General features: G+C 40.1%; 1 protein-coding gene across 2 annotated transcripts in view; it reads right to left on the bottom strand.

The window, feature by feature from the left end:
* Positions 1–762: 762 nt before the first annotated feature.
* LOC146459875 (patatin-like phospholipase domain-containing protein 7) overlaps positions 763–14,052 on the bottom strand; it is a 50,423-nt gene continuing 37,133 nt past the window's right edge. For both annotated transcript variants that reach the window (XM_085088646.1, XM_085088647.1), the window contains 19 exons: positions 13,927–13,990; positions 13,312–13,426; positions 11,851–11,904; positions 11,160–11,303; positions 10,633–10,680; positions 10,508–10,545; positions 9,484–9,561; positions 9,206–9,249; positions 8,245–8,357; positions 7,527–7,590; positions 7,350–7,402; positions 6,143–6,212; positions 5,779–5,895; positions 4,353–4,501; positions 3,721–3,833; positions 3,377–3,416; positions 2,759–2,893; positions 1,534–1,827; positions 763–1,252 (listed from right to left, as the gene is read on the bottom strand). In XM_085088646.1, the coding sequence (XP_084944772.1) occupies positions 1,193–1,252; positions 1,534–1,827; positions 2,759–2,893; positions 3,377–3,416; positions 3,721–3,833; positions 4,353–4,501; positions 5,779–5,895; positions 6,143–6,212; positions 7,350–7,402; positions 7,527–7,590; positions 8,245–8,357; positions 9,206–9,249; positions 9,484–9,561; positions 10,508–10,545; positions 10,633–10,680; positions 11,160–11,303; positions 11,851–11,904; positions 13,312–13,426; positions 13,927–13,990 (1,793 nt within the window). In that variant the 3' untranslated portion in view covers positions 763–1,192. The remainder of the gene's footprint in view (positions 1,253–1,533; positions 1,828–2,758; positions 2,894–3,376; positions 3,417–3,720; positions 3,834–4,352; positions 4,502–5,778; positions 5,896–6,142; positions 6,213–7,349; positions 7,403–7,526; positions 7,591–8,244; positions 8,358–9,205; positions 9,250–9,483; positions 9,562–10,507; positions 10,546–10,632; positions 10,681–11,159; positions 11,304–11,850; positions 11,905–13,311; positions 13,427–13,926; positions 13,991–14,052) is intronic.

Here is a 14,052-nt window from a genome sequence, read left to right on the forward strand (position 1 = left end):
AATGTCATTTTTTCGGGTATGTCTGTTTCCCGTGCTTGTATTGGTGTTAAAGGTAAAATGGATTATTCCCATCGCCTTTCCCAACCCAACCCTCGGCCCTAACGTTTAGAATATGTAATGATAGTTCTAATATAAGTAGAATAATTGAAAGTAAAGTGGAAAGTTTACAGCCTTATCACTTCAAATATTAGAACTTTGCGTTTCAATATTTTTAAAAGAAGCGAGTCTGATAATTTACCAGAGAGTGCCATTTGAAATTCAAATATAATTAACTCTTTGAGTTCAAATGTTGCCCAAAGTTTGATGACACCGAACAGATATCCGGATGAAAACAGAACTCACTGAAAATAGCCAGAAATGAAAATAAAACAAAAACAAATTAGTTTTCGCATGGGAGAATTTTAAAGCAATATTCCAGGTTCCATATTCTCACCTGGTACATTCCTCTGTTACAATGCTAAACTTCGGTGTAGAATTTGCCTCAGTTACCCGCCTGTTGCCTTTTAAAATATACTCGTTCTACAAAAATAACTCATGGTGGCTTAAACTTTAAAAACAAATCAAAGAGATATGTTAAGTACGTTTCTATGTGTGTTGAACCTCTCCTCAAATTGAATTGCTCCTCTTTGGAATTCGCTTGAAGTTAAGGATAACGTCACCTTTTCTAAATACTCATGCTTGTCACCGGCGCTCACCAGCTGTCTTGACAGAGAAGACTCTCCCCAACCCCCCACCCCCCCCCCCCCCCCCCCTCCTCGCACCCCGCCACACAAAGACACACGCACGGTTACAAACAAACATCACGCACCACAGCAGCTCCAGAGCTCACACGGAGAAAAATACATTTCACTCATAACACAAAGTGAAACAACGCTCACACCCCACGTGACACTTGTATCTAAATAGCAAAGCGGAGTTGACTATCTTAGCCAAAGCGATTTTGGTATCAAAACTAAATGTATGCGATTGTAAACGTCAAAAAGGCGCGGTAGTACAATTTGTGACAATCATGACAAATGACCTAGAAGTCACAACGAATTCGAGCAGCAGTTCTCTCACGAAGCGTCGAGATAGGATGGGGACGGTATTAACGGTCCGTAGCCCCATTCGCTCCAGGTCCAACTGAGAGTCCAGCTGAAGAGAACAAAGAAACCCAGGGAATCTGCGCTCCTCTGCAAAGGTTTCTGGAGTTTTACGAATCACTGTTGACTCTGAGTGGGTGCATTCGTCTTCGCAGATAGGTATCATCCGACTGCAAATCAATCAATCAATCAATCAATCAATCAATCAATGAATCAATGAATCAATGAAATGATCAAATGATCTAATAGAAATTAGTTCCTAACTCTAATTTCATTTTTGGTTTTGTTTTTCTGTTTTTATGCTTGACAATTTTTTTTATGAAAAGTCTGCTCAATAGCTTTTATTTGACAGATCAAACCACAAGCAAAGACTCAAAAGAGACAACAGTAACCCACAAAAATAATGTTCCACCAAGCAGGAATCCGTGTGACACAAATCAAATTTACTTACGTCATATCCAGCTTCTTCGCGCCTAATTACTGCTTGCGCCTGCGCCTGCGCCTTAAGAGCTAGTAGATCTTCATGCTCGGAAAGGGACCCTGTTCTCGGTCTTACACGCACCACGGTCTCGTCATCTTCGTATTCGTCGTCGTCTTCGGAGGCCGAAAACATATGGTGACCAACTGGGGCACTGGTGCTGAGCATGTCTTCCGAGGAGGAGTATGGCAACCAGTCGTGAGGGTAAGGAGGCTCAATCCGGGATATCTGCTCTGCTAAATTGGTGAAGGTAGTGCTGGAGGACATCTTGAAGGAATGAAATCAGGTAGTAGAATTAGACAAACGAACTTTCTCATTTAAATCACCCAAATACGTGTCGTTTATTAACTCGGCCTAGTTGTTCGGTGGTCGATTAACGACAATAAGCCATTTTCATGATGGCGTCATTTTACTACAACTACCAGAATTCATTTTGTTTTCCTTTTCAAATTCAAATATTATAATCCCAGTGGACAGCAAAGAACAATAGCTCTAATTAGCATGAGAAAACAAAAACCAGAAGGATTCTGGTAGTTGTCCTATTCAAGACTGACCAAACGTTAACTACTGTTTCTGTTTCACCACTAAATTAAAGTTTGGTTATGTATTAGCTGACAACATCACAAGTTAGGAAACGCCTCGGCGGGATGGGTCGCTTATCCGGTCGTCTTATTCTCTTTGGGGCTGTGAAAACTTATTCTAATGTGTTATATTGTAAGTAGCCAAACACTTCAATACAGAAGCATTCCGCAAAAATGACATGGCCTTTTAATTTCCCTTGGTAAATAACCTCATAAAATTCTCAATCCCCAATATTAAAGTGTGTACTTACAACGGAAACCAATTCTCTGTTGACCTCATAAAATTCTCAATCCTCAATATTAAAGTGTGTACTTACAACGGAAACCAATTCTCTGTTGACTCACCCTTTTACAACCAGACAATGTTGAATGAGACCGATAAGAATTAAGTTTCATTCTAATAGTCAGCCAGCAAAACTCCAAACTTAAAAACACCGTAGATGACTACAGGTACGACTGTGCGATTTTCAAATAATTCAAATACCTTACACGAAAATATTTATAAACAATCGCTTATTACCCTTAATACGCGCCTACTCCATCCGTACCATTCACGTCAAACAAGAAAAGAGAATCTTCCAAAAGGCCTTGGAGATTGATTTAAAAGGAAAGTTTACCTTCCAATCAGGATGTGCAGTGGCGTACACGTGGGTCATGTGACTCCTTGATTGGTGCTCTCTGAGGATTTCGGGTAATCTGTTTCCTTTGACCCAGCCGCTAAACACTGTCTTGCCGTGATGATAACCCACGTCCTGAGAGGAAAAGGTAAGATCAAAAACACTGTTCTCTTTTTCGACAGTTGATATGCATTATGGCGTTCCTATTTTAGTTTGTTTGTTTTTAACAGTATTTGTTTATTACATTATGTCTCTGTCCAGCAGATTAAACGTTGGCCTTCTCTACAGCGTACTTGATCATCATCAACAACAACAGTAGCAAAAGCAAAACAAACAGCATATTTAAAACAGATGGTATCAAACAATCTTATACTTAAAAGGAGCCAGTTGAGAAAAAGAGAATCGCGAAATTTTTTTAATACATACTGGGGGCACTCAACAGTGCCACTGTACCTGACTAAACGATGGCAATCTCGCGTTACAGTGGTAAAAAGTAAAAAAAAAAATTGCTCGTGTTACAGTAGTAAAAAGTGAAAAAATGGCTAATGGCTAAAAAGGCGCCATTTGCTCACTGAGGGAGTTTTACTTGTACCTGTTATTCAGTTAAGTTTAACCTACCACAATCTCATCAAAGCGTCCAAACTCCAATGTCTTGAACCTGTCAGCCCACAATCAAATTTATCAGTCAGTCAATCAATGAATCATTCAATCAATCAACCAATCAATCCCTCACTCAATCACTCAATCACTCAACCAATCAATCAATCAATCAATCAATCAATCAATCAATCAATCAATCAATCAATCAATCAATCAATCAGGATCAAGAAACGAAACAACCACGAGTAAATATGCAAGTATTTCCCAAATCCACAAAAAAGAAAAAAAAACTAACCAATCTCGCTATTCTTCAATCAACAAATCACCACGTCAGTCAATGTATCAAGCAGTGTATTGATTACCTGTCAATAGGAGGTCTAATGTACTCGCAGTAACTACTTTCTTTTACTTCGGCGAGTTGTCTGACACACGACACATACGCCAAACGGGACTGAATTTCCGCCATGTCAGGAATCTGAAACAAAAAAACGATTTTTTTTTTTCATTAATAACATTTCAGTGATGGGAGGTGATACCATTCTTATCTTAATTTGATCTTTTGTAGAGGATTTAAAAGGCAACAGCATCTCAATATTTCGAAGCGAATCCAATCTACCTGTTGTCTCTGAGGGAAAGTTAGCACCCGTGTTTAAAGTCATTGCGGGCTTGAGTCAGAATTTTGTCCGTTTAGCGGTGATTTCAAGCTCCGTAATATCGCCTTTTTTTCGGGGGGGGGGGGGGGTCAAAATTAAAGACAAATAGCAATTTGATTCACGTCATTTCTTTGTGATTCGGTTTGGTTGCTGTATAGTGTTATTGATAATGATACTTGTTTCGTAATCGAGTTTACTTGTTGATATTTTGCAATGTATTTTAGCCTGTCTGTAGAAGTTCCCATTTCTTCTTTTCACGAAAATCAGGGAGTGGAAAGGCTCTAATGGACCTTACAATTTGCACCAGAGCCAGTGGAGGTGATGCTGCCGAATTCCATTACCTTAACGGTTTCCGCGAAAGGATTCCACTTGTTCCACAATAGCCACCAACCCGACAACTGGTCACCGTAGTTCGTTAGGTCGTCGGGATCCTCCGATCCTACATCGATTGCTATGATCGTCTGAGCGCCCATGGTTTTCATCACATCAGCTAAAAACAAATACCATAAAATGAAGGTGGTAACCACAAGTACATATGAATGGATGGAGGGAATTTTCTTTATTAAAACACTATGTATACAGTCGACTCCCGATAACTAGAACGCTCGCTAACTCGAACCTCGCGCTAACTCAAACCAAAATCGGTTTCCCCTGGATTTCCGTCATACATTCACGGTAATTTCACCCTCGGTAACTCGAACCTACCGCTAACTCGAAGCACTTTATGTTTCCCTTGATGTCACTTTCTATATAATTGTTTGTCAAGACGTGACAGGTCAAAACAAACAGTACTGCAGTTCAAAACGTTGAATTTATTTTAAAGCAGCCTTTGTATTCTTTGCCTTTTTTTTTTTTTGTATTAACAAAACGTGCCAGTCCAGTTCAAGTTCGCAGTACCTACTCTTTTCCTGCTTCTTTGCTTTGCTTTGTTTCACGTTACGTTACGTTCTCATTTATAATTTGGAAATATTGTTCCATTTTCACTCGACTTCTCTATAATTAAATTTTATTCAAAGGTGACACTATATGACAGGTCATTTGTTTTCAACTCCTGATAATACGAACCTTTTTCAATTTCCATTAATGGTTCGAGTTATCGGGAGTCGACTGTACTACAAAGAAGCGAGGAACACAACTTCAGTGGTGCACAGAATTTCGAGTGCTAATTTCTATTCCTGTTCCTTAACGTGCTTTGCATTTTACCTTTACATGTGCACGTATTTAGGCTACACAATCCTTAAAACGGAAACACACGCCAAATAGATTGATTGACTCATAATGAAACCAGCTAGACAACTGATCGCTAAATGAAGCATGCTTGGTCTAAAAACACTGAGGTACGGTAAGGCCTTAGCGAGTCGATTACACGTAACAATTGGGTGGACACGACTACTCTTTTGGTTTCTTTTTGGGATAAGAGGCGTGAATGCACCCAGGAAGGAATAGGTAAAACTCGCATAGAACTGTACTTATTTTTGTTAGCGCCCCGCCATCGTTTTTCCACATGTAAACGACCCTTAAACGAATCATCTACCCCTCCCCCGTCTCATTTTTTTCCCCAGAAGATGAATTTTATCATGACTCTAAGAGCAGGTTTATTTCAAATCGAAAAAAAATTTGAATGCTGTAGGAGAATAGAAGAACGACTACATATAGTAAAATTTAGACTGTCAGCCTCCTGATGCTAAGGCTCTTTTCCAATCTAAAAGGTACTGTTTGACAAAAAGACTGAATCGAGAATATTACATGAGTAAAGAATACACTCACCAGGTAAATTATTGACGTATCCACCGTCCAATAAGAGATGTCCGTCTTTTGGATCACACAGCGGAGGAAGGTACCCTGAAAGGGACATGCTGGCGCGGATATAACGCCATAGACACCCTGAAAAGGTCAACAGATGTTGGTTAATTTTGCAGGTAGCACAATCCTTTCTTTCGTAAATTTGCTTGGAGAGACAGACATATGAAAGCAGATCCATAACTTCTCGGTTGTTCGTATTGTTTCTGTCCTTGAAAAGCTGTCTTCAATAGGTTCTCTTTATAAACTACAAACAGGGTCTCCCTGTTGATGCAGTTTACACTTCCAAAACTCAGTTTATACTGTGTGGATCAATCAAAATACGACTTACCGTCGGTATGCACTCTCATTCTCGATGAAGTGATGTCAGTCGTGATACAAAAGTAAGGCAGCAATAGATCCTGCAGAGAAACCGTCAAATTAACAGCTGAACACAAACCTGAACTGATTTTGTCCTTAAACACTGACAATATCAGTGCAGAATCAATTTGGTTAGAATTCATTTAATAACCAAAAAAACAAAACAAAAAACAATAAAAAAAAAAAAAACAATTTACAGCCAGTCAACCCAACGGTTTGCAATTGAAAGAAAGAATACACTCAAAAAGGATTATTGATGCTGGCGCTGATTTGTGCAAAACAAAAACGAACAAGCAGACGAGAACAAACAAACAAGTAAATCTATAAATAATAACAATGATAAATAAATTGTTTAAAAAAGTTGAAGGAAACTTGCCACACTAGTCTACGCTTTGAAAAAAAAATTGTTGCAGCGTTGGCGCGATCGTAGCAAAAGTTAGAACCGAAATGCAAGTTTCGCAATGTTGTGCCCGCGGGTTTCCTGTAGCTTATCTCGCGACGCCGCAGCTCAATTTTGGTAGCAGCCCCTTTCTCCAGCAGTCGATTTTTGCTCGTTGCGAGACACGCTACAAGAAGCATTGAATAGTGTAGCCCTACCTTAAGGCTTTCAAAATAATTTGTCACAAATGGTCTATAATGTAACTCAGAGAAAGCCAGGTGTTCCGGAGAAAAACGGAGATGCAAGCGATCGCAACTTAGAAAGGCCAACTCGCTAACAAAGTCTTCTAATGCTCGTCACCAAACGGACAGATAAAAGATGTTAAGAGTCGTAACTCCTACAGCCTCCGTTTGACCATTAAAAGCTTGTGACTTTTTGAAATAGATTTTTTCTTTTCTCCACGTAAGTCGCTCAACAACGAGTTCCACTTTCTGGAAATTTGCTTCCTTCGGCACTTTGTTTCTGCAAGATGTTGCCACCCAATCCAAAACTAGTCGCACATCCGACATTGTGACATGTCCAAATTAGTTACGCTTGACGCGATCAGCATGAGCTGTCGACGTCAACTCAAGTCGTTCCACTGTCTTTCATAAAACTGGTTACAGGTTTCAAACTACTGAATTTCATTTCTAATGGGCGATGTGCTCAACGGTACACCAAAAGCCCACAACACGCAACTTAATGGACTACAGTCATCCGCTTGTAACATATAGTGTATAATAATAGACGGATAATGTACCTCAATTTGCCGCTCTCCGAATGTACTTCTTATGCTCGCATTAAATCCGCTTCCTGCAGACAAGGGAAAATGATAAGTCAACGCCAGGAATAAGGTAGCAGACGAAGGTAAGACAAAAATAAATAATAATAACAATCATCATCATCATCATCATCATCATCATCATCATCATCTCACCGGAAAACATGGAGGTGAACGGATACGTTAGATCCAGGATTTTCTTGAAAATTGACGTCATGTCCTAGAAATGAAGAAAAAAAAAATGACTGTTAGGCACCACACAGTAGAACCGCGCTAACTCAAACTCAGTTAACTAACTCGAACAAAATCCTATTTTCCCTGCATTTGACCCCAATTTTCAGTCATTTACCATCAGCTGACTCGAACTAATTTTACTTTCCTTTGGCTCAAATGAGCCCGACAATTTCAACTCTGTCGACGTCGGCCGGTAAACCTCAAAATGTCAAAACATAGCTGGTTGACATGTCAAAATTGTTTTGTTAACGTGCTTTCTATGCACGGAAACCTCCTTAACTAGATCTCAGACTATTTTGTCCTTTATATGTTCTTAAAATTGTGGCTAAAAATAATTCGCAACCTAAGAGTTAGCTAAAGTGCTGTTACAAAAAAGACTAATTGTACCCAAGTGGCTCGTGGTTGTAAAAGAGTGATAAAACCAACGACGATATTTTATTAACTGTTAACAGGAAATTTGAAATTCAGCACCAACCCTGCTAACTAGAACCCTTGCTAACTCGAAGTATGTTGATTTCCCTTAGCTTGGGAGTTCGAGTTAGCCGGGTTCCACTATATTTAAGATTGGGCCTTAGCTCGACTGTACTGCACGGCGGTGAGGAATAGAGAGAGAAAGACAAGGAAGAGTACGATCCCTTACCAATGACCACTCGCGGACCTTCTGGCACATTTTGGTGACATCACCGGACTCGGCATAGGCTGCGCCAACAAAAGATCCCATGCTGGTACCGCCCACCATGTCAATAGGAATCCCTGCAAGAAAGTTTCAACTCGTTATTACCGCTCACTATCTTAAAAATAACCCTGTTCACCGACACTATAGTTAAAAAGGGCAATGGTTATGAAACCTTGTGAAGGATTGTGCACGGTCGTGGCCCTTCCAACATAAATTGTAGCACCATTGTTGACATGGCAAGGTTTCATAACGAGTCCCTTAATTAACTATGGTTCACACTCATCGCCCAAAATGCCTATTGTTCTCGCGACATTCACTTGCAGTAAATGCAATGTTTTAGGCCTGTCAAATTACGCATTGTTATTCAAATAAGCATGAGCGGTACGAATTTCATTGGGGCTGTCCTCTGAACGGAATAGAGGTCTGCTCGTTAACTTGAAGGTTTCATAACGAGTCCCTTAATTAACTATGGTTCACGCTCATCGCCCAAAATGCCTATTGTTCTCGCGACATTCACTTGCAGTAAATGCAATGTTTTAGGCCTGTCAAATTACGCATTGTTATTCAAATAAGCATGAGCGGTACGAATTTCATTGGGGCTGTCCTCTGAACGGAATAGAGGTCTGCTCGTTAACTTGAAGGGGGCGAATCATAGAGAAATCATAGAGAATCATAGAGAAAATGAACCTCGGGGGGTATTGTGCTCGTTTTAGTCTGGGTTATTCGCCCCTCTCAATGTGAATTTACCGCTTTATAAACCACACAACTGTCAGGAAAAAAAAACTGCAAGGGTTTGCCATTAAATCTTACAGAAGGAATATCGAGTAACATCACCTTCAGTGCCGAATAAATAAATAAATAAACAAACAAATAAATAAATAAATAAATGAATACATAAGTAAATAAATACATAAAAAGGACTTACCTGCTTCTTCTAACGCTTTGATGACTCCAACATGGGATAATCCCCTGACAGGAAAAAAATAGAAAAAAGATGCCACACAGAACACATCTTTGTTTTAGTTCAAAAGTCTAATTTCAAGGCTCGGATCTTATTAACCTGCGGCCCTATGCCCCACTGGGGGCTCAAAGGACTAAAAGAGAGAGATCTTATTAACCTCCTTCCTGAGATGAAATGAATAAGAAACGTATTTACCTTATCAAAGATGAAAAATCAAAGATGAAAATAGTTAAAGTATTTACCTGGCTCCGCCTCCGCCAAGAATCAATCCAACGGATGTCCCTGTCAGTCTTCGGGCGAGACGTGAAAAATCCGAGTTTCTGTAGGAGTGAAATACGTCGAAAATTGTTACTCGCGATATAGGTAGGTTATTTCTGTGCATTTCCGAGATATCACGAGCGGTTTCTTATCAGCACGACTTGGCTTGAAAAGAGCGCTTTAGTCGGGAGGTTTAAAATAACAGGACTTTATTGCCAGGGGAGCTCTCGGATATGAACCAAATACCCACAATCTGATTGGTTCCCCTTCATAAGGGTTTCAGGTTACATTCATAGAAGACACCCAAACCCCCGACGGGAAGAAGTGTTTTTTTTGTCAATGGAGAAAAAAGAGTTTGTCAAGGTGAGTAACTAAACAGTTGCATAATGCAGGTCTTTTCCATAAAATCAAACACTGCAATATTAAACCTCACAACACATACGTGTCCACGGTACGAACGAGACGCGTAGCACCTATAAAACTTGGTGTTAATTTTTTTTTCTCGAATTTTCATCCACACATTCTGTGTAACAATCGCTAGACATTACAAACCTTGCTCACAGAAACCGATGAAAAGTGTTGGCAAGCAATACCTATAAAATCGCCTTGTTTTACGTTCAGCCAGGGCCGTATTCATACAGCTCTCCTCAGCTAAGTTAGCTTCTAAACAACAGGCTTTTGTATTAAAACAATACTCAGAACAAATTTTATCGCAATTAAGATGGTTTTATGAATCCAGTTGAAAAGTTAGTTTCTAGGGAAACTGTGGAGCTGCGTTGATGGGGGAGCGGAAAGGAATATTTTCAAATACGTAGACAAAGTAAATTCGTCACCGTACAGAGATTCCAGAGCTGACGTTTCGAGCGTAAGCCCTTCCTCAGACGGAATCTACAGTAGCCAAATTACCTTACCAACCCAGTTGATTAAACCAAATATTCGTTTATGAATCATGGTCCAGTACCTCTTCAGTGGAAAAAGAAAGAATACAGAACTGGCGAATTCACTCACTTGTCTGGTGTAGGGTAACTTGAGGGATCCTGTGCGAACTGCAGTCACCAAAATGAACAAAACAAATGCATTATTAAAGAGCACATACATGAATGTTTCAAACGTTCACACTTATGGTTTCCTACCTTTTCAGACAAAGGCCGCCTTCCAAAAATTTTCTTTGGACATCGAACCTGCGATGAGAATGAAAATGAGTAATCCACCACCTTCGTTACCTACGGTAAGGTAAGTTGCAGTGGGCTCATCGGTAGCCATCATGGCCGGTGCTTCGAGCGGTTTCTTCACCGTGAAGCAGATTAGAAGTATCCCTACACCTTAAGTAAGTATATAGCTTGTTTATCCACGAGTTCCGTAAGACAGTTATTTATTTATCATTCGTGTAGCCTCGTGGGTACTAAACACAGTCAATTACGTTGATTCCCTCTCCTTCTTGTTTTGCTGCTGGGATGGTTTGTCCGTATTTCCTTTTCGCCGACTTTGTCTTAAACTTTTTTTTAAAAATTTTCTTTCGTAAATTGTTACTGCTATTTAACTTAACTAACTTTGTAACTACACTGTATTACTGCAGCATCAGGTGCTCTCGTGAATTGGAAAAAAATTTACTTATTAACAACAACAACAAAAAGATGTAACAGTAAAGTTATAAACTAACATGATGATGAGCGCATATCCAGCCTCGCGCGTTGAGCCAGTCTACAGTATTTGAAATGCGGAATCCTTTGGAGGCGTCTTCACGGTGCAGGAGAATGAGCTCCTTTTGAGAACGAACGCCGATGTTTTCCAGCTGCATCTCAAGCTGAAAAAAAGGAAGAAAAACAATTAAACCTACCGCACAAAAAAAAATGTGTTACAGAGGCTGAAGAAAGTTACAAGCTGCCAATAAACTGACACACGCACACTGTTTAAGAAAAAAAAATAACTAATGACTGTTCAACAAAAAAAAATGTTTTTAGTAAGTCATCGTCATGGCTGGGAAAAGTCAAAACGAAGAGTTGTGTGTGGGTATTTTTAATGCTTTATAAATTTTGTAGGCCTTTAGTTTACGTATTTTAGCAAGCGAAACACAAATTACGTAGAACAAGAGATTTGTTAAACAATTTAACTATAAAACATTGCGAAAAAATTGAAAAGTTTAAAATCCTCTTGGTCAAAAGTTTCAAATGCGACGACGTTTCAGTCGACGTTCGCTTAACGTCATTGTCGAGTAATATTATCAAGAAACATAAATTGAAAAATATTCTTTATAACAGTAGTTACAGCTACTGCAACAATAGGAAGAGACGACCTTCCATGTCGTCTACTCCGTTCAAAAACCAAAGCTACAAACTCATTCTCCCCAATACCTGTCCAACTGTAGGTCTGTTGTCCGCTACACCAACTATGACAATACAGTCCGCCTAAACGAGAAAGGGAATAGTCCACATTAATAGTTTTTATTATTCCACTATTATGTCATTTCACCAAATAAGGTCAAGAGAACGCGCAAAATATGAGACCGTAATACACTGTAGTGTCCCGGTTTGACCGGTTTACAACAGAGCGAATACGGACGGAAAAGGCAGAAAAAAGGAGCAACAATGTCCGGACTGGACGAAGAATAGTTTTTGAAACGATGCAGACTCGAAAACAAGTTTCACTTGTCATTTATCTTTTCATTTTATCTAATCAAATTAAAGACATTTAACTGGCCTTCTGTGTTGTTTACATCATTCGTACGCGCCATATACCGATGGACAGTTGATGCCGGGTGCATTTGAAAACTGTTACCAAAACAGAGAAGCCAAAATAGCAAAATCTTTTTGTAGTGGAATAATAAATCTCTTATTCGATGGTTTTACATATAATACTCGCGGACATTTTGCTCATTGCTCGTATTTTTCCTCGCCCCTTCGGGGCTCGGAAAAATACTACGCAACTCGCAAAATATCCGCGCGTATTATATGTAAAACCATCGAATAAGATATATTTATTGGAGTCCTTGCTTGCTCTTGGCAATGTGTTACCGTCGGCTGCATTTAAAGCATGAATGCGTGACACCAAACGTGGGTATCAAAAGTGACGTGACTGGCGTTTAAAGGCTCTGAGTGGCTATTACGTGAGACTTCCAATCAGACCTCTCGCTAGAAACTATTTAGGCTACAGTATGTTTGGTAATTAAATTATTTGAAATCAAACGCGCTTTAGTTAGGCCATGTCTAAACATTGCGTCACTAAAAGACAAACAAAGCAAAGCATCTCCGTAAAACCGCTCACTGTCGGCAGTTATAGGTACCACTAGTTAACCTTACCCACATTCAAACTTTCAAAGTGGGGAGGCCTTGTTTGATAATAACTAAGGGAACGTTTATATGTGAAAACGCGCACCGGTGCGAGTTCCAAACCGGTATGGCAACGTGATTTCATTCCGCGTTTACGAGAAGGGACACTTCACGCCGGCCAACGTGACTGTGACGCCATCTTGGATTGGATGTCGAAGAATACGCATGTGCTACCTGTTCAAGTCTCCCGGAAAGGTGATTTCATGGCTGAACGAACAGTCGTAGTGCGGAATGAGTTTTGGTACAGGAATGAAAATCTCGCTCCGGTACAGTGACCGGGGTGAACTCGCATCGATATGAGATCTTGTGCTGGTATCATGTAAACGAATAGAGAGACACAAGAGGGTAACCGGAGTGAACTCGCACCGGGACCAAGGTCGCGCCGGTACCATGCAAACACCCCCTAATTTATATTTTGACCCAACCCAAGATTTTCCTCACGGCTGATAACAAAATAAAGGAAGTTAAAAAACCAAATCTGCTTACTTGTCTAATGCAGCGTTTTGTCCAAGCAGACATGAAGGTGTCGGCCTGATACAAGACTATGCGATGAAGATCTTCTTGTTGGCCTAGCCAGCTGGACAGGCGGTACTCGTTCATGCTATCAATACAAAAAAGGAATTAAATTTATAAGACAGTTATGGAACAGAAAGACGTGTCCAAGATTTATTCTAGAAATTAGATTATGGGGCACAATGAGCCCCCTTTGCACATTTAAGAGGACCTGTTCATGGTAGAAGACCTAAAATATTCCATATATTTTAGGCTACATACAGATTTAAGTGCAAGCCCTATAAGGGGACAGGGCTCCACGCGCTTCGCGCGCGTGTCCGATTTCCGCCTTCCCTTTACAGCTTTTAACGCCTACGTGGCAGGTTACACGTGATCCACCACTAGTGTTCATTCTATGCGCAACTGTATTTCTACGTGAGCAATGCCAAAAGCTCTTGAATAAACCCTGGGCATCGCGGTCGAGGGCAGGCAAAGATAGCGAGTTAACTATTCAGCTAAAAACAGTGTCAGAATAACCACATAAAAGTCCTATGTTTACAGACTTTTTGTAAAGTTCATAATTTCACTGTACGGATGGTATTCACTTACCTGTCCATGGCTGAGCTACCAAGCCTACTACGGACCAAAGAGCTGGTCAACAAAAGAGTGGGGCCTGGAAACAAGACAAAGAACGTTACCATCAAAGCTGGGATCCTTCCCATTACTGATAGTTAT

The sequence above is a fragment of the Pavona decussata genome, unplaced genomic scaffold (assembly GCF_977016875.1).
Source record: "Pavona decussata unplaced genomic scaffold, jaPavDecu1.1 SCAFFOLD_215, whole genome shotgun sequence".
Taxonomy (NCBI): Eukaryota; Metazoa; Cnidaria; class Anthozoa; order Scleractinia; family Agariciidae; genus Pavona; species Pavona decussata.